Source organism: Panthera leo, chromosome E3 (genome assembly GCF_018350215.1).
Source record: "Panthera leo isolate Ple1 chromosome E3, P.leo_Ple1_pat1.1, whole genome shotgun sequence".
Taxonomy (NCBI): domain Eukaryota; kingdom Metazoa; phylum Chordata; class Mammalia; order Carnivora; family Felidae; genus Panthera; species Panthera leo.
The window spans coordinates 9606606-9631456 of NC_056694.1; the positions used below are offsets into that span (position 1 = coordinate 9606606).

The 24851-nt window shown below is 49.4% G+C and overlaps 1 protein-coding gene across 1 annotated transcript in view; it reads left to right on the forward strand.

Moving 5' to 3' along the window:
* Positions 1-12597, forward strand: part of HIP1 (huntingtin interacting protein 1) — a 145940-nt gene extending 133343 nt beyond the window's left edge. The window contains exons 23-31 of the mRNA XM_042922753.1: positions 3620-3730; positions 4501-4559; positions 4952-5045; positions 6551-6651; positions 7158-7263; positions 7979-8102; positions 8566-8627; positions 11682-11790; positions 12507-12597. Of these exons, the coding sequence (XP_042778687.1) occupies positions 3620-3730; positions 4501-4559; positions 4952-5045; positions 6551-6651; positions 7158-7263; positions 7979-8102; positions 8566-8627; positions 11682-11790; positions 12507-12559 (819 nt within the window). The 3' untranslated portion in view covers positions 12560-12597. The remainder of the gene's footprint in view (positions 1-3619; positions 3731-4500; positions 4560-4951; positions 5046-6550; positions 6652-7157; positions 7264-7978; positions 8103-8565; positions 8628-11681; positions 11791-12506) is intronic.
* The last annotated feature ends 12254 nt before the right edge of the window (positions 12598-24851 follow it).

Genomic DNA, 24851 nt, shown 5'->3' on the forward strand with positions numbered 1-24851 from the left:
AACTCAGTGTCAGTAGACACACACAAAGCCTGTAGGACACCGTGAGGTGAGGAGATAAGAATCGAGTTAATTTAAAAAAGCAAAATGTGAGAGCAAGATCCTGGGTAGGTTTCCTTTCTGGCAGTAAGACTGACCAAATATTTAGAAGCTCTTCCCAGCACAAGACATGGAAAAAGCTAAATAAAATTTGGTGGTGGTGGTGGGGGGGAGGGATGTTAATTGAATCTGAACTGGCCGAAAACTAAGGAAATTCTCAGAATCAGAAACCAAGAGGACGCAGGAACTGGTGTTTGTCCATCTCTTGACCTAGAGCTTGGATTTTAATGGGCCACACATACAGAGGAGACTAAAAAACAAAACGTAAGCCCGAGTAAGGTAAAAGTTTGGAATGCAGAGACTTCCTCCCCAAAGCAGAACTCCAAAAGATCACACCCCAAGTAAGTGGGGGGGAAAGCCTACTCTGTTGGAGAGATCTTGTCTCAACCTCAGTTGTAGGGGGAGAAGGAAACACGGCTGCCTAGGGAATTTCTAACTACAAGCCACCTTTCTATGGTTTCAGGGTCCAAATCTCCTACTACCTGTGTGACCTGAAAAAACCCAAACAGAAAATCAAATACAGGGCGCCTGTTACACGTCGGTTACGTGTCTGACTTCATCTCAGGTCATGATCTCGCAGTTTGTGAGTTTGAGGCTGGAGCCTGCTTTGGCTTCTGTGTCTCCCACTCTCTCTGCCCCTCCCCGTTCATGCTCTGTCTCTCAAAAATAAATTAAAAAAAATTTTTTTTTAATTTTTTAATTTAAAAAAAAAAAAGAAAGAAAATTAAGTGTAAAGTAGTCAGGTTTTTAGGAGCCCAAGTACCTGGTGGAAGCAGATCCAAACGGTCTCGGAAGGAATATACTTTGAACCTAAATCCCAAAGAACTTTCACAGAGTCCCAACGCACATCAGTTCACCATGAGTGTGTTTGACGTGTTCCAGCACGTTTTCTTTTTTAAGTTTATTTATTTAGTTTTGAGAGAGAGAGAGAGCATGAGCAGGAGAGGGGCAGAGAGAGAGGGAGAGAGAATCCCAAGCGGGCTCTGAGCTGACAGCATGAGATTATGACCTGAGCCGAAGTCAGACACTTGACCGACTGAGGCGACTCCAAGTACTTTTTAAAAGGCAATGGGGCGCCTGGGTGGCTTGGTCGGTTAAGCGTCCGACTTCGGCTCAGGTCATGATCTCACAGTCCGTGAGTTCGAGCCCCGCGTCGGGCTCTGTGCTGACAGCTCAGAGCCTGGAACCTGTTTCAGATTCTGTGTCTCCCTCTCTCTCTGCCCCTCCCCTGTTCATGCTCTGTCTCTCTCTGTCTCAAAGATAAACGTTAAAAAAAAATTAAAAAAAAAAAAAGGCATTAAAAGCGTGGCAAAGGAATAAGACATTTTCAAAAGTCACCAGATATATTTGATAAACAACCATGGGACTTCTAGAAGTGAAAAATATAATCATTGAAAGTCAGAACTCAGTCTACAGATTCAACAGCAGGTTAAACAAAGCTAGAGAAAGAATTAGTGGGCTGGATGATAGAACTGAAGGAATTATATAGAGTGTGGCACAGATTTTATAAACTAGAGTATAGAAGTTATAGGTAGAATGGTTAGTCAGGGTTCCAGACGAAGACAATAGAAAGACTATGTCCTTTTCTCCCCCAAGTAACATTTTTAGTTCTAAGTGTTACAGACTTTTCTCCTACACCTTGCTTTTTCCAGCATTCTGTGTGTGAGGTTCATCCGTACAGATGCATTCATTTTCACTGCTCTGTAATATTCTGTCGTGTGACTATAGCTCAAATTATATATCTATTACATATCTGTTTATATTTATTTATCTATCTGTCACATAGCTAGATGTCTATGGTTGATGAACATTTGGGTTCTTTCCAGTTTGAGGCTGTCACAAATATGCCATATGGTCACTTGTGTAAATATCTCCTGATGTAAGAGTTTCTCTAGTGCATTTGCCTAGGGATAGAATGACTACATTACAGGGGCGGCTGGGTGGCTCAGTCGGCTAAGCGTCTTGACTCTTGGTTTTGGCTCAGGTCACAATCTCACAGTTTCACTAGGTTGAGCCCCATGTCAGGCTCTGTGCCGACAGCACAGAGCCTGCTTAGGATTCTCCCTCTTTCCTTCTCTCTTCCCCTCCCCCACTTGCTCTGTCTCTCTGTCTCTCTCTCTCTGTCTCTCTCTCTCTCAAAATAAATAAATAAACTTAAAAAAATAATAATTCCTACATTATAGAACAAATCTCACACACAATGCCGAACGAACAAGCAAAATACATACGGTAGGATTCCTTTTAAATAAAGACCAATATATGCATACTTAACATTATACTGTTTAAGGATACATTCTTATGGAGCTTTAAAAAAAAGACATGACAGGGATGCCTGGGTAGTTCAGTCAGTTGAGCATCCAGTTTCGGCTCAGGTCATGATCTCATGGTTTGTGAGTTTGAGCCCCGCATCGGGCTCTGAGCTGACAGCTCAGAGCCTGGAACCTGCTTCAGATTTCGTGTCTCCATCTCTCTGTCCACCCCCCCTGCACTCTGTCTCTCTCTCAAAAATAAATAAGCATTAAAAATAATAATAATAAAAGGATATGAGAAAGCATTCTCCTAAATTCTGTGTTTATCTTAAGGTAGGGAATAGGGATGTCAGGAAATGGAATTAGAACAGGATACAAAGGAAATTTCAAAGATACTGATGTTTCTTAAGCTATTCCTTAGGTCGGGTGGTAGATACACGGGTCATTGTTCTTATTCTTTTTTTTTTAATGTTTATTTATTTTAGAGAGAGACAGAGAGAGAGAGCATGAGTGGACGAGGGGCAGAGAGAGAGAGAGGGAGACCCAGAACCTGAAGCAGGCTTCAGGCTCTGAGCTGTCAGCACAGTGCCTGACACGGGGCTCGAACCCACGAACCACGAGATCATGACCTGAGCCAAAGTTGGACGCTTAACCACCTGAGCCATCCAGGCACCCCGTTTCTTATTCTTTAAACCATTCATACCTGTTTTATACTCTTGGAGGCATAACACATAATGTTTTCAGAATTCACAGACTTTGCCATCAGACCTGAGTTCAGATCCCTGCTCTGCCATTCATTAGCAGTGTGACTGTGGTCAAGACCTCTCTGAGCCTTGGCTTCCCATCCGTAGAACAGGACGAGTCACTGCCTCATGATTGCTGTAGACACAGAGTTAAATAAGAGGCAGAGTGTTGGTTGGAAGGCATCACCCACATTTGAAGAGGTTTTTGACATACCTCCCAAGCCTCAAATACAATCAACACTGTGCAGCTGTGGGGTCAGGGTCCAAGCAGTCGCAACTGAATGGCCTTGTGGGGTTAGGCAGGGTGGCTTTCTGGAAGGAGGGGGGGTTTTTAGTGAAAGGGGGGGTGTGGAGCATGAGGGTTTACGCAGTAGCGAGTTCTAGATGAGGCCTCCATGGGTTCTACAAGCGTGTTGCGTAGTGGGACCTTCCTCTCCTACCTTCTGCCACCATGCGAGGACTGTGGGTCTGTCGGGGAGGAATAAAGAGGAAGTCAAAGGGTCATTTCAGCCTCTGTGCTGCCGTTCGCAGGAGCTCCTGCCCAGAGGCCTGGACATCAAGCAGGAGGAGCTGGGGGACCTGGTGGACAAGGAGATGGCTGCCACGTCAGCTGCCATTGAAACCGCCACGGCCAGGATAGAGGTATGGAAGCGTCTGCCCGTCTCCTAAAGCCAGGCCCTTGCAGCTTCCTCGGGTGTGACGTTGCCCATGGGACGTGTCTCAGTTGTCCATCCAGGCCACAGATGGCCCCTGTAAAACCAACCCCAACCCAAACTCCCCAGGCTCCCTGAGACATAGAAAAGGAGAAGGTCCTCACCTCCTTCGGTGTGAGGCCATCCTGCGTTACAGTTCCAGCTGGACCGCTTGTTCGTCGTGTGACTTGTGACAGGTTGTTCCATTAGCCTCGCTCAGATTCTGTTTCTAGATGATGGCAGTGATAATAGTGCTTGCCTCAGAGGGGCGTTGGAAGAGTTAAATGAGATAATGCACATTTATCTTCGTGCCAGGCGCGCACCAACAGTTCCGATTGTGTCGGGGAAAAGCTGAGTGGGCACCATTGGAAAGGTCACATATTGTTCCTTTGGTGGAAGGCTGCAGGCTGCCCACCTTGGTTTGCCCCTAGCCGCTGCCCCCTCTGGCAGGTGCAATATCTCAGAGTTCTGTGCACGTCGGCCTGGGTGCCAGAAAGTCAAGACGGACACTCAACGGACAGGAGAGCCAGCCTGCCGGGGCTGCTTCTCGCTGACTAGATCGGAGGTCTGGGCTCTTTTCCCAACCCACCAGGACGTGGATGGGCGTTTCTGGATTTGGGTTTCTCAGCTACCACGGGGTGTTGGACACAAGGTGCTTCAGGATGCCAGTGAGTGCTCCGTACCCACGATGTATTGAGATACCCTGCTTGTTTTCAACAGGAGATGCTCAGCAAATCCCGAGCTGGGGACACAGGAGTCAAATTGGAGGTGAACGAAAGGTCAGTCTACACAGTGTGGTGGTGCCTAGGTGATCAGGATCAGTCTCTCCTGCATTGGATTATATTAATTACAATAGGACATTAGCAGCCACAGGCATTGGCTGAGTCTGTATAATTGTCGATAACGGTATTCTTAATAATATTGCTGCTGCATTTTAGGCGAAAAGAAACCCCGAGAATCATCACATAACTGTCTGCGGTCAAGTCTCCTCACTCACGTACCTTTCCTCCAAGGCTTCACCGCACCCCCAGCCCCCCTCCCCCCGCCACCGTATTCCCCACCCCCTTTCCCATCCCAAGTTTGCCTGTGTTTAGGCATGGAAAAGAAAAACATCTGTTTCATAGCTCTTGGTCTCTGTTCTGTGTCCCTGACCTTTTTTTTTTCCCCCTAGGATCCTTGGTTCCTGTACAAGCCTAATGCAAGCCATCCAGGTCCTGATTGTGGCCTCTAAGGACCTCCAGAGAGAGATAGTGGAGAGTGGCCGGGTAAGCGTGGCTGAGGGCCCCTGGATGGGGGGACCAGACATCATTCACAGACTCCCAGTTCACTGGGAGGCTCTGTCCACTCCATACACTCACCCACCTTCAGTCAAATCCACGGCTGCTGCCATCTTGTCCCATGTGTCCATCTGAGGGCGTGGTTCCCTTTCCCTGGGCCGAGCGCAGATGCCATGGGAATCTGGGGCGCTGCCAGGTCCCCAGGGAGCAGTCAGCCCCAGCCTCCAGCTGCAGGCTCGTTAACCCAGGCGCCATCGCCAGATCCTGCTCTGGAAACCCCGCGTGCATTGCAAGCCTGGGCCCTTGGAGGAGGAGGGGAGGGCTTTTGAAAAGTGGGCAAATGAGAAGAGCCAGCCTGGTGCTGACCTTTCATAGCGAGTGGGGCCATGTCTGTTTCTGACGGTGGAATCCACTCCTCGCAGACAGACTCTATCCCAGTTTCTGGTCAGCATCATCGCTTGACTTTCTCAGTCCTCCGCGGGCATTCCTACTGCCGTGTTTCCTTCTCACACCTGCGTGCAGTGCAGCTCAGGAGACAGAGGTCCAGGGAGGGATTCCTGAGCCTGAAAACTATCCTTTATTTTTTTAATGTTTATTTATTTACTTAGAGAGAGAGAGAGAGAGAAAGTGGGAGAGAGGGGCAGAAAGAGAATCCCAAACAGGCTCCGCACTGTCAGCACAGAGCCCGATGCTGGGCTCGATCCCATGAACCCTGAGGTCACGACCTGAGCCAAAACCAAGATTCAGACACTTGACCGACTGCACCACCCAGGCGCCCCCTGAAAGAACGAAGCCATATCTGCTTTGATGGTGGTGCTTCTTACCAGTCTGGGAGGGGATGGTTTCTGCCCCCCGAAAATAGAGACGGGGACTGAGTAAGGAGAGCTTGGAGATTCTAAGATTATCGTCTTAGAATTTGGAAATGGAAGACACTTCCAAAGCATGGAAGCATTTTAAAATTCCAGGCAGAAATTATTTGCTTAAATTATTCACTGTGTAGTCTCTTCTTTTGGCAAATCATGGTAAGTGGTTGGACTCCAATCACATTGTTCATCTATGCAGATGCCTATATACATATATATGTATATGTATATATACACTCTTATATATACAATGTAGAAATGCTGTGATATAATAGAAATTCTAGGGGCTTTGGAGTCAGAAAAGCCTGGGATTTACTTCCACTTATTTCCTGCATCAACTTGAAAAGTATTATTGCCTTTCTGAATCTTAGTTTTGTCATCTGTAAAATGGGATGATAATGCTTACCTCTTGCAGTTACTATGAGGTCTGTATGGGGTAATATATATATATATATATATATATATATATATATATATATATATACACACACACACACACACACACACACACACACACAGATAGATAGATATATAGATATAGATAGATATAGATATTTATAGGTATCTAAGCACCGGGCACACAGTAGGCACTCAATAAAAGCTAGCCATTCTTATTTTTCATTTCCTTAGGGAACAGCATCGCCTAAAGAGTTTTATGCCAAGAATTCTCGATGGACGGAAGGACTCATTTCAGCGTCCAAAGCTGTGGGCTGGGGAGCCACTGTCATGGTGTAAGTGTCTGTTGCTCCCAAGGCTCCTCAACCCCACCCCCATTCCAGTGACCCATCGCAGAGAATAGCCGAGGGAAAATATCTGCCCCTTAGAGACTGTTGATAGGGAAGACAACAGTACTAAACCTTTTTTCTTTTTTTTTAGTGTTTATTTTTGAGAGAGAGAGAGAGAAAGGCAGAGTAGGGGTGGGGGGACAGAGAGAGAAGGAGACACAGAATCCAAAGCAGGCTCCAGGCTCTGAGATGTCAGCACAGAGCCCAGTGCGGGGCTCAAACTCATGAGCCATGAGATCAGGACCTGAGCCGAAGTCAGACGCTTAACCGACGGAGCCCCAACAGGACTAGAAGTTTAAAAGGAAACCTGGATCTCCTTGGCAGTGCAGGGGTGGAGCAGGCAGTCTGTGTTCTCTGAAAAAGCCAGGGTGATAGGCGAGGTCTAGAGGTGGGATTATAAGGGGTTGTAGCCGTCAGTGACATAATCTATCTTGTCCCTTCCTGACTCCCAGGGACGCAGCCGATCTGGTGGTACAAGGCAGAGGGAAATTTGAGGAACTGATGGTGTGTTCGCATGAAATTGCTGCTAGCACAGCCCAGCTAGTGGCTGCGTCTAAGGTAGGAGCCGCACACGACGCCCCGGGGCTCTGTAAGGGCCGGCTAGGTTAGAGACACTCGGATGATGGAGACTGCCCCAAGAACAGAGGAATTATCCGGGGTCCACGTAGGTTGGGTCCCACATTAAAATTCTGCCTCTCAAGGGTCCCAAACTACCCTCCTCTGAGAGCCTGCCATCTGTCATCAAGGAGCCCCTCTGCCCAGCTTGTCACATGGGCTTCTCTTCTTGGCTTTCATCACTTTTGTTAGTAGTGGCCTTTGAGGGTCCCAGCCATGCCGACCTCTGATCAACAGTCTCGGCATTCAAGGAGCTCTTAGATAAGGAATATGTCGGCACAGGGGGCTGCTTACCTGGCCCGGCTCTGAGGTTCCACAACCAATGTCTGCCTCTCCTTAAGAGTCTCTGCATTTGAACCACTGCCCCATCTAAACGTGATACAAAGCTTGTTACCAAAATCTGTCTGTGAGTTATATAGTACCCCGGGGAGTGTTCTTATCATCCTTACTTACCATCATCCCAAATTAGTTTCCATAACTAGGAAAGCTAGAGTCTGAGGCCACCAACTATGCCGGGGAGGTGACCCCAGAGGCAGCGATTTTTAAGAAGTCGATTGGGGACCACAGCGGATACCATGTTTGTCAAGAACTGTCGGACCGACTGTTTGATTCAGTCGTCGCCACGTTGTGTGAACATCAATCCGCTTGGTCCTGGCAGGTGAAAGCTGATAAGGACAGCCCAAACCTGGCCCAGCTGCAGCAGGCCTCTCGGGGAGTAAACCAGGCCACCGCCACTGTTGTGGCTTCGACCATTTCTGGCAAATCACAGATCGAGGAGACAGGTAGCCTTCCAGAAGCAATGCTTTCCTTACCTATCTTGTTCAGCTATTTTTGTGTTCTTTTTCATGACCCCAATGTCCCGCAATTCTCTTTCCAAATTCTGTACTGTTCATCGTTCTCCACGCATACTTATATTCTCGTAAGATGGGACACCGCATAAGCATCCTATTTGTATCTCCATGGCAACAGACCTTAAGGTGGATTTTCCATTTAGTAATTTCTCTGGATTCAAAGACATGAGTCTCCAGGCCTGGCTGTCCCGGGGGGTGAGGGGAGGGGTGGGGAGGTTCCGAGCCTCGTTACCCTTTCACGGCACTTCTGTCCCGTCCATCCATCAGTGACTTTCAAGTGTGTGGTGGGAACTAACAAACCAAGCCTTTTAGCAGAGCGCTGACATCGGCCGCCTCTCGGGCGAGAGTTAGCCATGGGCATTCTCTGACAAGACCTTCTCTCTTATCCTTGCAGACAATATGGACTTCTCTAGCATGACACTGACCCAGATCAAACGCCAGGAGATGGATTCCCAGGTACGATCCCCGCTTCTGAGTCCACTGTTCTGTTGCCGGTGATGTCACCCCCAAATCTCGTCCCCATGGAGAGAAGCCAGTGGGGGAGAGTCTTGGGGAGGAAACAAACACGGACGGACAGTCGCCCAGGAATGAATGCCAATGATGCTGGAAGGGACAGTGGAGGCGGCGGCAGATGACGGGTTAAGATCAGAATCTTAACTCTTGCTCACTAATGCCCCTCTCGACGTTACCATCAGGGATTTCCTAGCCGACATCAACGAGCATTTAATGTCTTCTGATTGACAATTTTTTAATTGTAGTTGACATCTAACGGTACATTAGTTTCAGGCACACATGTAGCGACAATTCCATGTATGGTCCCCATCTGTCACCATGCAACATCATGACAATATTTTGTTAATGACAATATTATTGACTATATTCCCTATGCCTATGATTTATTTTTCTCATAACTGGAATCCCATACCTCTTAATACTGTTTACCTGCTGCACCCATCCCTCCGCCCGCTTCCCCTCTGACACCCACTAGTTTGTCCGTTTCTGCTTTTTTTTGTTTTTCAGCAGTTATTTTTTTTTAAACTTCTATGAATTATTTGTGTATGACCTCTGGTTTAAAAAAGAAAAATCAATTCACTGAGAACCCATCAAAAGACAATGCCATTATCCCCAATTGTTCAGTAAAGTTATGGCATGCAGAGGAATAGGAATCCATGGGACCCTGAAAAAAACCCTGACATCCTTGTTTTAGAATGACTGGTCCCAGGGGTGCCTGGGTGGTTCAGTCGGTTAAGCATCCAACTTTCGTTCAGGTCATGATCTCACAGCTCGTGAGTTTGAGTCCCGCACTGGGCTCTGTGCTGATAGCTCAGAGCCTGGAGCCTGCTTCAGATTCTGTGTCTCCCTCTCTCTGCGCCCCACCCCTGCTCATACTCTGCCTCTCTCTCCTTCAAAAAAAAAAAAAAAGAAAAGAAAAAAAGAATTACTGGTCCCAGTCTTGGAGTAAAGTCCAGGTTGAAGACCGTTAAAGGCTCTGTATGTGTCTCTCGACATCTTTTAGAAAAAGTCATATGGCCAAATACTGGAAGACCTGAGGTCAGGCTTGAGTCTACACTGTCTACACTGTCTTGCTTACTGGTCTCATCCAGCCCCACTTGACTGCAGATCCCATCTGTATGCTGATAAGTACCAGAGCCTTCTCCCTGGCCTCAATCTTCTCCTTGAGCTCTGTGTTTGTCCAGCTGCCTACTTGATCCCTCCACGTGATGCCAAATACATCTCTAATTGAATGGGTCCAAACCAGGGCTACTGGTTTCCTTCCCACTCAGATGTGTCCCTCCCCTGTTTTCTCCATCTCAGTAACTGGAACCCCCCCAGACCTGGATGGCGGAGACCTAGGAGGCATCCTTGGGTCCTCTCTTCTCCCTCTTCCTTCTACATCCAGTCCCCCAGCAGGTCCTGTCAACTGTGACTCTCCTGGCCTGAACCTTCCCCCTTTTCTCCGTTTCCCTAACCCCGCCTAAGCCACCACTGGTTCTCTCCTGAACTACTGCAAAAGCAACTTAACTGTAACTTATGCAAGTGTTTGTTTCCAAGTAGTTTTGTGGAGGGGCCAGGGAGGTGGGGCAGTTGGGGTGGAGACTAGGAAAGGGTGTTGCTGAGACAGCTCCAGCCCTGGGTTGACAGTTGGCAGAACTTGGTGAAGGCACACGATGGAGTGCGCCACATCATCTCCATTTCTCTGTATATGTTCTCCATTTTGCATAATCAAAAATTTGAAAAGAAAAAAAAGGAACCACCTAACCGGGCTTCATTGCTTCCACTCTCGCCCCCTACAGTTTGTTCAGGTTCCGCATATTTTATTTTATTTAATTTATTTATTTATTTATTTATTTATTTATTTAATTTTAAGTTTCGTTATTTTGAGAGAGAGAGAGAGCGAGCACACACACATGTGAATGGCGGGGGGGGGGGGGGCAGAGAGAGCTGGAGAGAGAGAATCCCAAGCAGGCTCCACACTGTCAGTGCAGAGCCCAACATAGGGCTTGAACTCACGAACTGTGAGATCATGACCTGAGCTGAAATCAAAAGTCAGACGCTTAACTGACTTGAGCCGCCCAGGTGCCCCAATTTTACGTATTTTAAAAGCGTAAATAACATCACTTTATGTCCCTTGCTTAAAATTTTCCAATGGCTTTCCTTTCACACTTGAGTTAATACCCCAGCCCGGGGCCCTGGGCTGTTTTTCCACCCATCTCCCATGGCCCTCTCCCCCTCTCAACCTCCTTCCTGCCTGAGTAGCCTTTGCTGAGCACCCTTTGCCCTTATCACATGACCCTGCGTCACTTTCACTATGGGTCTGATCTATTCTTGTTCATGAGTTTATGTCTTTGCCCTGCAGGGTAAGCAGAGACCTTGTCTGTCCATCCACCACTGTGTCTCCAGCACCTGCCGCAGAGCCCCGGGGTACATGATGGGTGCTCAGCTCAGCAAATGTTTCTTGAATTAATAAATAAGTTAATAAAATAACTAGAATTAATGAGGGGTAGGGATAGCCAGGGACCAGCCTTTTCCTTGGGAAGATTGTGTTTTTTCCTGTATAATGATAACCCTAAGTTGGACCAGCCCTTCAGAGATACCAGAGCCATCAGAGCTGGCTCTTGCCTGGATTTCCAGGAAAGCGGGATTGAAGGAGAAGGGGGATTTGGTTGGAACATGCCACACGGATGGGCTACACGTTGGAGTTGCTTTCAGATAGAGATTTCAGAGGAGCACATTATGCGCCCTACTCCCGACAGGCGTTGGGGCTATAAGGCATCAGCTCCAGTAGAGGGCCCCAGTGAGGAACAAGAGGGGCCACTGGGATAGACTGGTGGATGGCAGAGGGTGGGGAAATCCACAGACCCGAGGATGAAATTGAGAACCAGGTACGCTATGGAAACGGGGTGAATAATCCAAAGGAAGAAGAGACCCGGAACATGGAGGCGAGGGACTGAGTTAACACGAGACCACTGTCCGGCTGCTGCTCAAGAGCACATTCCACTCTTCCCACAGGTCCGGGTGCTAGAGCTGGAGAATGAACTGCAGAAGGAGCGTCAAAAACTGGGAGAGCTTCGGAAAAAGCACTACGAGCTCGCCGGTGTTGCCGAGGGCTGGGAAGAAGGTGGGCCTCTCTGAGGGCCGGTGAGGGCACGGTGAGGGGAGGGTGCACATCCCCTCAGACGTGACCGAATGAGGCGCCCTTCAGGCCGCCCCTCACGACTCACAGAGCGTGTTTTCTCTGCAGTTGTAGATAACCTCCAAGCCCAGAACTGCCATAAATTGTGGCGAATCGAGAGCTTTGGGGGTCACCTGTTAAGACCTTAACCTTGACCAGTGGGCTCATCACCCACTCACCACTGTTCCCTTCCAGGCCCAGTTAGCCTGGTTTCCGGCCCAGCAGTTTCCTGTGTGGCTTGCACAGAGTTGAAGGGTGAATGAAAAAATGGCGGCCAGCAGGCAGGGCAAGTGGATCACAGGCCTCTCGCTGACTAGGGTCAGCAGTGGGCACCAGTGGCCGCGCCATAGACAGGGTCAAGAGCTAGAAATGGAGTGGAGTAGGGGTACTGTCAGGCCCACCCACCCAGAGAGGCTTTATCGCCTGGAATGTCCTGCTCTCCCGTGTGCCTAATGCGGCCAACTTGATCACAACCAGGACTGCCAACCCTCGTCTTGTCTGTGGGAACCAACCACAGATGCGTACCACTCATGGTCGGGCACCTAACTTGGGGAATAGATGCCTGTGAGCATGAGGTATAACGCTGGTCACCGTTCCTGTTGGGTACATGAACGCGTGCACATGCGACGCGCTATGAAACAGAAGTTACCGTTGTCTTTCAGGAACAGAAGCATCGCCACCAGCACTGCACGAAGCGGTCACCGGAAAAGAATAGAGCCACACCGACACCCCACACGTCTGAGTGTAAATCTTGTTGCAGTCTCTGTGTGTTATTCCCCAGCCACAGCCTAAGCCCCCGGGGGTCCCGGCGGCAGCCACACCGCACACCGCTCCCGTTGTCCAGAGCCGGGGACCCGAATGGCCTTCCACAGAGGAGGGGGACCAGGGCCGCCCCCGCGGAGAGGCCCTCCCTCCCAGTCCTGCCTGCTGTTTGACCCCCCACCCCCCCCACCCCCGATGCTCGGCATCCTTGTCCGAGGGGCCTGCTGTTCCGGAGAGCCTGGCAAGGGGCCATCTATGCCTTCTCTTCTCTGTTTTCTTCTCAGCCTTTTCTTTTACCATCATTTGCACCAACTTGGGAGCATCCGAGGGCTGGTGGGCTCCAGACCAGGATGCCGCCCCGAATCTGCCGTCAGAACGGCAGGAGCGTCCTGGCTGAGCACGCCAAGGCAGCTCTCCCCTCTCTTGGCGGTTCCATGGTTTCCCACTGCTTCTTACGGTGGTTGGTTGGGTTTTCTTTGGGGGGGGGCTGTTTTTGGTTTTTTGGGGTTTTTTTGGTTCTCTTCTTTCAGTGTTCACTCGTAGAGCCAACTCTCCCAAAGGGAGCGCCCCCAGAGCTCTGAGCCATCGGGGGGGGGGGGGCCCTAACCACAGCAGGTAACAGCAATGGTGCTGCTTAGCCTCCACCTTGGTGCTCCACGCCAGCCTCCATGCTGAGTGTCCTGCGGAGCGAGGATGGGTCAGCCGAGGCCACTCCCCGGGGGCGGGCACCGCTGCAGGGCCACGCTTTCCTCCAAAGGCTGAAGCAGAGCGAGTGCCTTTTCCTCCTAAAGCGAGAGCCCCGCTGAGAGAGCCCCTGCCCACCTTCACGAGTGACCAGGGGTAAAGAAAGAAGGGGAGGAGGGGTGTACACTGCCCAGGTCTTGGGAGACCCCGCTCTTGGGAACTCTTCGCGACCAGGCTGAAAAACCTGATCACATGCCTGAATGTGTTGGTGAGAGAAGCCACGTTTCTGACCCCAGAATGAATTTTCCGGGCCACCTCCCTTCAGACCCAGGCAGGACCCTGAGAGGGAGTGCATGAGGGGTTTCCAATTCCTTTCTCCAAATGGCTGCTTTGGCATCCTTGTGATGAAGCTATATAGTTCCACGTTCTACCTAATCGATAGACCCAGAAGATCAGGAAGATCAGGCCAACTTGCTCCCGGCAGGAAAGAACCCTGTGCTTGGTTTGGTACCTTTCATATTTATTACTAACCTCCGTTGAGCAGCAGCAGCCTACAGAAAGCCGCTTTGAGCAATCAGGATTTGAGGTGTGACGATGGCAAGGCGTGCGTTGCTGCCCTAGGTCATCAGTCTTCAAGTATCAGAAAAAAGCTTCCCAATCTGTTACCAGTCTAGACCCCGAAGCGAGCAGCTTCCTCCAAGCATCTGGGTCAGGGAAACCGAGAAAGGGGGACCACTGGCTCTGAGCCCTTCCAGCCACACATCCCGGGCCCTTGCTGCTCGGACGGGATGAGGACAGAAGGCACGTAACGGCTTCCTAGAGGCGGGCAGCCTGACAGCACTTGTCCACCTCCAGATGGACCCCCGCATTTAAGTGACCTTCCGATCTTGGACAAACAGCGTCTTCCTTCCTTATCTGTAGCAACTCGTAGGTAGAAAGCCAACAAGCACTTCCCAGGACCTGTCCCAAAGGAACGTCTCGAAGTGTTGCTACCTGACAGGTTGTGAGAGTCCTGTTTGATCACTGTGAATCAACCCCCCCCCTTCCTAACCACGCCCCTCCCTCTCTGTACATTTCCTAAGTAGGGCAGTCAAGACGCACCCTCCCATTAGCTCAGATTCCAAGAGTCAGGCGTGCTATCTCCACATTGGGCTAAGGGGGGGTGGTCAGCAGTAGAAGATGAGCGGTCTTACGCTTTAAAGCCCCTTGGTGCTCAGCGTTTTTCCATCCGCGGCTCAGAAGGAATGGTGTGCAGCATCCCCGTCCCCGTTGTGCGTTCTCCGAGTGGGTCAACATTACCACAGAGGACTAGTCCTCACTTCCCAGAGTCTTGGCCAAACTGTTGTGCTCTAGGTTCCCAGTGGTGACAAAAAAATCTAGAATGTGGGACCACACTAGGACTCTGAATCACACTCCCTCTAAAAAGAAGCCACGGTAACTTTTAACACCTTTGTGGACTGTGGACTTAGCCCGAGTAATCCAACCGTGCAGAAGGCAATTAAACAGGAACACAGGCTAATCCCGTCTGTGCCAGATGCAGCACAATTCTGTTGGTCATTGCTCACCTTGGAGGCTGGTCCATGCTCTAGCCAAAATCAAATTGTCCTACCTTGGCTTTTCTAAAAATGAGCGTATCTCTACTTGGTGTGAAATGCTCAATTAAAACAGGAATCACATCCTAAGGCTAAAAATGAACTCACAGCCTTTTAGTCACCTGAGCATCGGTAGTGACTGAAGTCCCATGGGTCAGTGTAAATGGGTCACAGCAAGGCAGAGCAAGAAAACGGCTTAGGGCCGATGAGAGGTTGAAAGACAGCCGTATCCGTTATTTAATTTTGTAATACAGTGCTCTAATACCTCTAGAGTAAGGGTCTGTGTGTACATAATAAGGAACACAATAGAAAAGACCTGCCTTTGTGGGGTTCTTTTATATCTGAGTCAGGAGTTTAAATTAGACTGTAATTTAGATTGTTTGCTGATTCTGCTGCTTACAGCAGGGTCCCTAGGATCCCACCTGAATGGGAGTCCCTAACCCATGGCTGGAAGAACCAAACATTGTCCAGAATATCCTTTTTTGGAAGTGTTTGAGCTGCCAGGTCAACACCAGGGTTTACCAGGTACCACGGGGGTCACGATGCATGTCGTCCATTCAGTCAGGTTGGTTTGCTTCGGCTCCTCCCTGAGGAGGAACTGGTTCTGAACTTGCACCTGGGACATACTCACTTCTCTGCCGGCTCCGTGGCCCGGAGGCATCTGCCGGCTCCACTTACCCTGGTCTCTGACAACAGGTAGAAGTTCTTGCTACCTTCTACCGCCTTTGCAAGTCTCTGGAAATCCTTCCTGCCAATGAAAGCCTTCGATCCTGGCACCGGCCTCTCAACTAGATTGGCTTTGCCCGTCGCCATCTTCGGTCCTCCAGAGACCGCCCTGTCTATAGCATAGAACACCACCACCACGGGCCTGCCAGCCTTCACAGCAAACCGGGCCAGCTGTCTGCTGCTCAAGTCCCCTTCGTCTCCCAGGGTCAGACCAAATGCAGGATCAGCGACCCAGAGTGGTGGCACAGCCTCTCACCCCCAGGAGCCAAAGCAACGGGAAACAATTGGTTAGATGCCGTGGGGTCCGATTCTGAGAGTAGGTCATTTCCAGACATGGTTTTCAGGTGACCCTCAACTACCTCAGGTTTGAAGGCCCTAAACGAAGCTGATTACTACTCATAGGGACAAACCGAGGGGGTTCAGATAAATCTTGGTGATAACTTATAACAAACTCTCACATTTAGGTTTGCAGGGATAGGTTGGGTTTGTTTTTTTTCTTGTTTTTAACCTTTCCCCCAGTTTTCCATTAGAATAGTTCCTATAAATGAATTTCATTTTCCACTGAGTGCCTACCTTCCCAGGGCAGGTAGCCACTGGCTTTTGTTCCCTTCCAACAATACTTTTCTTATGGTATTAAGACCTTTCTTTGTATAATACATTGCATCTGTGTTTTCAATTTTTCAAATAAATATTTCAACCTGGCAATGGAGAGTAGTTGTGATGACCGGCCAACCAAAGTGGTATGGAGGTTGGGGCTCCAGTGAAAAGCCTACACTTCTATCCTGGGATTCACTGAATCCACTTAAGCTCTGCACCTCTGGGAGTCGGTCTGAAAGGACGTTTTCTGAGGAATACAACTGTAGAGAAACTGGTTTGCACCCCTTAATCATGTTCTGTCTCCTATACACTGTCCTGACCTTGGGAATGATCGAGCGGAACGTGCCAAAGTGGCCAATGCTGTCATTTATCTTGATGGCCGGGTCTGTGCATGAAATCTCGGGATTTGAGGTGTGATCTGAGGTCCCAGGCTATGGATGAGCCTTTCCCCACCTGCAAGACACAATAGTAACCTGCTGTCTTAAAAATTGGATGGGACAGATGCCGCTCAGTGCCAGAGGCTGCCAGTCTCGGCTCCCAGAGGATCTGCAGAGGGAGCTGCTGTTAAGCTAAGGGGACATCCAAGGGAGGGAGGGAGATGAGGAAGGCCCGGGGATGAATTGCCCAAATGACTCATCAAGTAAGGAGAGAGGGACCGCCCAGCGGGAAGATGATCTGGATAAATGCAGAAATGGGGGATGCTTGCCTACAGCCGGGGTTTTCTGCTCCCTGCAGCAAAATGCAAGGGTGAGCCTGTTGAATTTGAAGCACCACTGAGACAGTGGACAGACCTTGGTCACAGCTGTCTTGTAGATCACTCCTGGGCCTCAAGTGTGAAGCTGAGGGGTCTAAAAAGCCAGGCAGAGGGCTGCTTTGAGCTTCGAAGTGCCTTCCAGGGGCCTAGGTCTGGCCCGGCCAGCTGTGCCACCGAGGCAGGTGTACCCAGCCCTCGACACTGCCCAGCCTGCACATGGCCTTGACCAGATGCCCCAGAGGCTCTGGTACTCACACCTAAGGGGTCTTCCCAGCCTCCTGTGGCCACGCCCCAGTTCTAGAAAGGCAGCTTGGCCGGCTGGTCACTCCGGCAGTCAGAGCATTGCAAGGAATCTCGAGATCAGGCCACTAGAATTATACTAACAGGCCTTAATAAGGGCAGTAGGGGTGGGAATTAGGGTTTACACAGACGGGCCAAATTTGGGGCCTAGGGGTAGCCCTGCCAAAGGAAAAAGCAATGAAGGGAATGGGCAAGTGGAAGGATAGTGTAGCTGAAATCTAAGCCGAGGGCACACAGCTGAGGCACACGCTGTCCTGTTGTCTGAAGCCAGTGAGTTCATCTTGCTCAGCCTGTAACCCGTTCCTGAACAGATGGTAGGCCTTTCAGCATTTTGGGGCGAGTGAACGTTTCTCTATTTACTCTGCATTCTTAGTCCTACACACGTTTTATGAATCCATCCACTGTGCGAGCACCGAAATGTCAAAAGATGAAGACTGTTCCCTACCCTCAAAGGTTACGTGCACGTGTTAGGTTTTATCAGATGTCTGTTTTGTGCAGGGCTGGCAACACGGTGTAGAGCAGAAACCCACCCTTCTGGAGCTTACAGGCTACACAGGGAAACAAGCAGGACAATCCAATAATCACAAAGACAAATGCAGAACTGCAGTCGACCCTTGGGGCACCGGGGTGGCTCAGTCGGTTAAGCATCCGGCCTGGGCTCCGGTCACGATGGCCTTGGCTCAGGTCACGATCTCGCTGCTCGTGAGTTCGAGCCCCGCGTCGGGCTCTGTGCTGACAGCTCGGAGCCTGGAGCCTGCTTTGGATTCTGTGTCTCCCTCTCTCTGCCCCTCCTCCACACGTGCGCGTGCTCTCTCTCTCTCAAAAATATATAAACGTTAAAATTTTTTTTTTACAAAAACCACAGCTGACCCTTGAACAACACGGGTTTGAGCTGCAGATTTTTTTATCTGTGAATATTTTTTGATAAACACAGTATAGCACTGTAGGTGCGTTTTGTGCCTCTCTTAATAGCATTTTCTTTTCTCTGGCTACGTTAGTGTAAGAATCCAGTGTATATGAAAATACTGATTGGAAGGGGTACATGCACCCCGATCTTCATGGCAGCATTGTCAACAATAGCCAAATTATGGCAAGAGCCCAAATGTCCATCGACTGATGAGTGGATAAAGCAGGTGTGGTATATATATAAAATGGAATACTAAGCCACCAAAAAAGAATGAAACCTTGCCATTTGCAACGACGTGAATGGACCTAGGGAGTGTTCTGCTAAGCGAAATAAGTCAGAGAGAGAGAAATACCATATGGTTTCACTCACATGTGGAATTTAAGAAACAAAACAGAAGAACATAAGGCGGGAGGGAATGAGAGAGATAAACCAGAAAGCAGACTCTTAACTATGGAAAACAAACTGAGGGTTGTCAGAGGGGAGGTGGGCAGGGGGTGGGTTAAATCGGTGATCGGGATTAAGGAGGGCACTTGTGATGAGCACTGGGTGTTGTATGTAAGTGATGAATCACTAAATTCAATACCTAAAACTAATATTACACTCTATGTTAACTAACTGGAATTTAAATAAAAACTTGAAAAAGAAAAAAGAAGAATACGGCATATAACACATGTACAAAATAGGTGTTTGCTGACTATTTAGGTTATCGGTAAGGCTTCTGGTGAACAGTAGGCTACTAAGTTGTGGGAAAGCCAAAAATTACATGTGGATTTTCAACTGTGTGGGCATCGGCGCCCCAAACCCCTACATTGTTCGAGTCAACTGTTCACCTAGAGTAGGCACAGTAACAATGCTCTGACAGCGTGGAAGGCCAGGTTATAGAAAAGCTTCCTTGATAAAGTGACAGCTAAACTAAGTTACAGAGTGTGAGGAAGTGTTGACTAAGCCACAAGGGAGGGAAAGCCCATTCTCGATCGCAGGAGCTGCATGTGCAAAGGCCCTGTGGGACATTAAAGGAACTGAAAGGTCAGTAGAGCAGGAGCCCAGACAGTGGTTCAAGACGAGTCTGGGCAAAGAGGCAGGACCTGATTACGCAGACAATGGAAAGCAGTTGATGGGCTTTAGGCAAAGGGATGTCAAAACCGTATTTGCATTTCAAACAGACTATTCCAGATACAGTGTGGAGAACAGACCAGAGGGCAGGCCGCAAGAGTGGATGCAGAAATCCGGTAAAGAAGCTGCTGTATTAGTCCAGGCAGAGGATGGTGGAAGATAAGACAGTGGCAGTGGAGGGGCGCCTGGGTGGCTCAGTCAGTTAAGCATCTGACTTGGGCTCAGGTCATGATCTCACGGTTTGAGAGTTCAAGCCCCGCATCGGGCTCTGTGCTGGCGGTGCCCAGCCTGCATGGGGTTCTCTCTGCCCCTTCCCCAATTGCATGCTCTCTCTCAAAAATAAATAAAATAAATAAACTTAAAATAAAAAAAAGGAGTGGCAGCGGAGATGGGGGGAAATGACAGGACAGAAGCACGCGTAAAAGGCAAAATATTCAAGTCTTGGTTTAGATAGAGGGATACGGGAGAGGGAGGCCCAGGTTTCCGGCTTGTGCCATCCGCTCAAGAGAGAGAGGACACAAGAGGGCCAAGCTTGGCACAGATATTATGTCTGAAGCACCCAGGTGAAAATGTTCGGTGGGCCCCTGGAGCCCAGTGAAGTCGGAAGCGATGGGAATTCATGATAACTGGAACCATAGCGTAGATGGCCAAGAGGAGGGTGTGAAGAAAGAAGCGGGTCCAGCACTGAGGCATTTCGATATTCACAATAGTCAACTATAGGAGGCCACACTTGCCACGGACCTTTGAAAGAGCAGCTTGAGAGGCAGGAGGAAAATCGGGTGAATTGGCACCTGGAAACGAAGGGGGGGACAGCGTTCCAAGGAGTGACACGAGATGGCGTCAGGTACTGCCCTTCTGGATGCGGGTTACAAGCAGATGCTGTAGGAGCTGTTGAGATCACTCCCAAATGGAAAGATCAGGAAAGGCTGCACGTGAACAGTGACTGATCCCCTAAGAGGCAGATCAGATTTCCACAGGTAGAAATTGGGGATGAGGACATAGCAGGTGCAGGAAGATGCCGCAGAAGATGTCAGTGTGAGGAAGCGAGGCGAGGAAAACGTCTACACTCTGGTTTGGTTAAAGCATCAAATACAGGAGTGGAGAAATGGAAGACAGAGCTGAAGAGGTAAGTTGTGGCCCGAGTGACTCAAGGGGCACCCCAATGGCTCAGTTGGTTGAGCGTCCGACTTCGGCTCAGGTCATGATCTCGCAGTTCATGAGTTCAAGCCCCGCATCGGGCTCTGTGCTGACAGCTCGGAGCCTGGAGCCTGTTTCCGATTCTGTCTCCCTCTCTCTCTTTGCCCCCCCCCATTCCACCTCCTTGCTCTGTGTTTCTCTCCCAAAAATAAACAAACGTTAAAAAAAAAAAGAAAGAAAGAACATTTTGACTCCCAGGCTGAGAAGTTTTCATTTTGTTCCCCAGTGAGCCACTGACGAGCCCTTGGTAGGAGAATGGGCTTGTCTCACATCCTCGCCTCTCGGGTTCACCGGTCAGACTGGCCAACCGGAAACACTGTTGTGTCACCCCACAGGATCCTCCACACTCCCTCGTGGCCCCCTTTCCACCCTGCCTTTCACCTCTCACAATTCCGTGAGCCTGCACTGAGCAATCTTGTGGGCACACGGGCTCCGTGATCCACACTGTTCCTAGAGAAAGTCTAAGTTTCTAGGTTTAGTAAAGCATCCAGGATCCTTGAAAGCATCCTGGACTGTCCTTCAAAAATTTCTCCTGAAATCTCCACGTATAGTTACATTTTTTCCCCTCCAAGACCAACTTTGGAAACTAAATTGTATTCGACTCGTATCTGGTTGAAAATGACTAATATTACAACAGGTGTATCTTCTTGAATTCTGTCAATTCAGCAACCGTCGCTGATTTCCTATCCTACACACGAGACTAGTAAGAGCGAAAAAAAAATAAGCAAGAGCTTGTCCCTTCTTTAAGGACCTTCCAGACTTGGAAGATAGACACATACATGACAAACTGAAGGATACGTGTGAAAGAGATGAAACGCTGTTTGAGGAAATCCAGCGGTATCCAAAGGAAAGAGAGGGGTGAGGCGATCACTTTAGGAGGTAACAGCATCTAGAGAGGTGTTTTTAAGGAGGAAGACGGAAGCACGCTTCAAAGCTAAAACAAAGTCGAAGGAGGTAGAGATGGAGGTATGGCGGAAGGAGGAGGAGGGCTGTAGCACATTCCTTGAGACGTGGATTCATTCATTCCTCCCCCAAGTCCTTATTCAATGCCGCCATGTTGAAGGCACGAGGGACACAGTGCCAGGGACACATCTGCCCTCCAAAAGCTTGGGTGGTCCGGTGGGTCAGCTGACGCCGAACCAGTGTGATGCAGGACCCAAAAGGTTCGTGGAAAGGAGGACCAGCACGTTCAAGAAGCTAGTACATTCAAGGAGGTCAGGGGAAGCTCCCATGAGCAAATGACATTTAAGCTGAAACCTGAAGAGTAAGGAAAAGTTGGCAGTGGGGGGGGGGGGGGGGGGGGGGGAGGAATACTCCAGGCAAAGCTAACAGCAGGGAGAGAGACTTTGGAACACTGAAGAATGACAGAAGCCTGTGCGGATGGAGCGTGACCAAACTGAGTGCCAAATTGGAGAAGGTCTCGAATGCCACTTGAAGGATTGGAGGCTTTGTTAACTTTTTTTTTTTTTTTTTTTTTTTTGAGACAGGGAGAGACAGCATGAACAGGGGAGGGTCAGAGAGAGGGAGACACAGAATCTGAAACAGGCTCCAGGCTCTGAGCCGTCAGCCCAGAGCCCGACGCGGGGCTCGAACTCACGGACCGCGAGATCATGACCTGAGCCGAAGTCGGCCGCTTAACCGACTGAGCCACCCAGGCGCCCCATGTTTTTTTTTTTTTTTTTAATTGAGGTGAAATTCTCATAAAATTAACCATTTAGTACACTTGGGACATTCACACCGTCATGCAACCACAATCTCTTTCCGGTTCCCAAACATTTTCATCTGCCCAGAAGAAAACCTCTTACCCACTCAGCAGCCACCCCTACCCGCCCTCTCCCCAGCCCCTTGAACCAACTGATTTGTTTCTGTCTCTATGCAACGGTGGATGACAGATGGCGTTATAAGCCAGTGAGGAAATTATGGGATATCTAAATACTCAAAACATTAAGTTTTATGGATATAAGTGGGGGGGGGGGGTGTCACTGGGACAGAGAACAAAGGAAACTTCATTTTTACCTGGACTCTTTCCTTTTGACAGGGTTCAGGACGCGCTGATATCCCATACGGCACTTCTAGCATATTGAATATTTGAAGCTGAAGGAAACTGAGAAATAGCATGTACGGGAAGGACTTTGTGGCCTTCCTCTGAAGCAGGTCATGTGAGAGGTACCCTCCTTATACCTGGAGGAAAGGAACGTCCTTATCTCCATGTGAGGGATGCTGAGAAGAATCGGAACAGGGCTTCCCTGCTGTTTCTCCCAGTTTACTGCACTCAGATCACATTTTCTTCATTCCATCAGTTTTCTTATTTATTTTTTATTTATTTTTGAGAGAGAGCGAGTGAGCAGGGGAGGTGCGGGGGGTGGAGGGAGGGGGGACAGAGGATCTGAAGCGGGCTCTGCATGGACCGCAGAAAGCCCGAACTCACGAACTGTGAGATCACGACCTGAGCCGAAGGCAGACTCTCAACCCACTGAGCCACCTGGGGGGCCCCTCATTCTATCACTTTTTCCATGACTTTCATCATTAAACCTAGCATAGCAACACTCAGGTTTAAATAACCACTTCTTTAGGTCTTCATTCCTGTATGAAGACACCTGCATCATGTAAAGCTGATTTCATATAAAAGTGTACGTTTTTCTGTTGTTCATCTGTCTTCTGTTGCAAGGGCCCCAGCTAAGAAGGTAGAAAGGCAGAGGAGGGAAAAGACCTTTTCCTCCCCTGCAGTTTCTGACAACCACAAAGGGACGGCCGGGATACCTCACTCGCTCCAGAGCAATTAGATGTAGGTGAAATCCTTTGCTAAAAGTACAATGGGATTGAGTGGCAAGTTTGGGGCAGACTTTAGGAAACTGGGGTGAAATGCTGTAGTTAATACGACAGCAAGGTTCCAGAACGGATAAGAGAACTTCCAAATCTGCAGGAGGAGCACAGTGACATTAGAAAGCATGCACTGGGGGGCGCCTGGGTGGCTCAGTCGGTTAAGCGGCCGACTTCGGCTCAGGTCGTGATCTCACGGTCCGTGAGTTCGAGCCCCGCGTCGGGCTCTGTGCTGACACCTCAGAGCCTGGAGCCTGCTTCAGATTCTGTGTCTCCCTCTCTCTCTGACCCTCCCCTGTTCATGCTCTGTCTCTGTCTCAAAAATAAATAAACGTTAAAAAAAAAAAAAAAAGAAAGCATGCACTGGGGCACTGGGTGGCTCAGTCAGTTGAATATCCCAACTCTTGATTTCGTCTCAGGTTATGATCTCATGGTTGGTGAGATCGAGCCCCGCGTCAGGCTCTGAGCTAACAGTGCACAGAGCCTGCTTGAGATTCTCTCTCAAAATAAACTTAAAAAAAAAAAAAAAAGAAAGAAAGCATGCATCTACAGAGGAGTGATGGCATGATTCTTTGGTTTTCACCCGCAATGTTTAGAATCTCTGCAGCCAGACTGGAGAGAAGACACAGGCTGGTTTTGCAAGGGATGGACATTGGCCAAAAGGGCAGAGTGAAAACTCACTGAGGTGAGAACTGGATCGGTCAGGATATCCAAGCCATTTGGGAAAGGAAGAGAAACCCAGAGGGGGCTGGTTAGAGCCAAAGAGACCTGGCTGCCATGAGGGTGAAAAGTCTATTCATAGAAGAACTGGGGAAATGTGAATTATGCATTAAAATGAAGGAGCAAGAGAGGTAACAGAATCATTTTATGGGAGGAATGAGAGATTGCAGAGTTTGACCCCCTCCCCTTCCCCCAGATGGCTTTTCTTTAATGCTGAGACTGGTAGAACAGGTGTTAGCTACTCAGTTTCATCCAAACCTTGAGACAGAATGATTATGAGGGGGTAATACCCCTTAGCTATTGTAAAGAAAGAAAAAAAAAAGGTGCCCTTTGGGTCTGCCTTCAGTCTAATTGTGCCATTTTCCGGGCAGTCTTTACAAAGGTCTGAGTAATTTACAAGGGAACAAAACAAAAACCCGACAACTAGCCGTGGGAGATCTCCAGCTACTTGCGGGTGCTCTGTTCCTGGGGGTCCCAGAGAAACCCTGCACAAGCAAAGGGCAGAGCCGCAGGGGGATTTGGGTTCTCAAAGAGCCACAGAGCCTGGGAGGCACACACCACCCTAAGGGACGCGGGTCACTGGACGTGAGCGGATTCCCTTCTCCCTTGGGAAAGAGTCACCGAATGGGATCCCGCAAGTCTACAAGGCGAGGACGGAAGGCGGGAACGACGGCCAGCAGGCGCTCTTCCCTTCCTGACCCGAGACTCCCGAAGCCCACTGCGGGCAGGGAGCTGCCTAGAGCGGTTGCCCGGCAACCGGCTCCCTCGCCTGCTCTCGCGGGAGTCGCCCACAGTGACGCGAGACGCGCGTGGTGCACGGCGGGACCACGCGGCG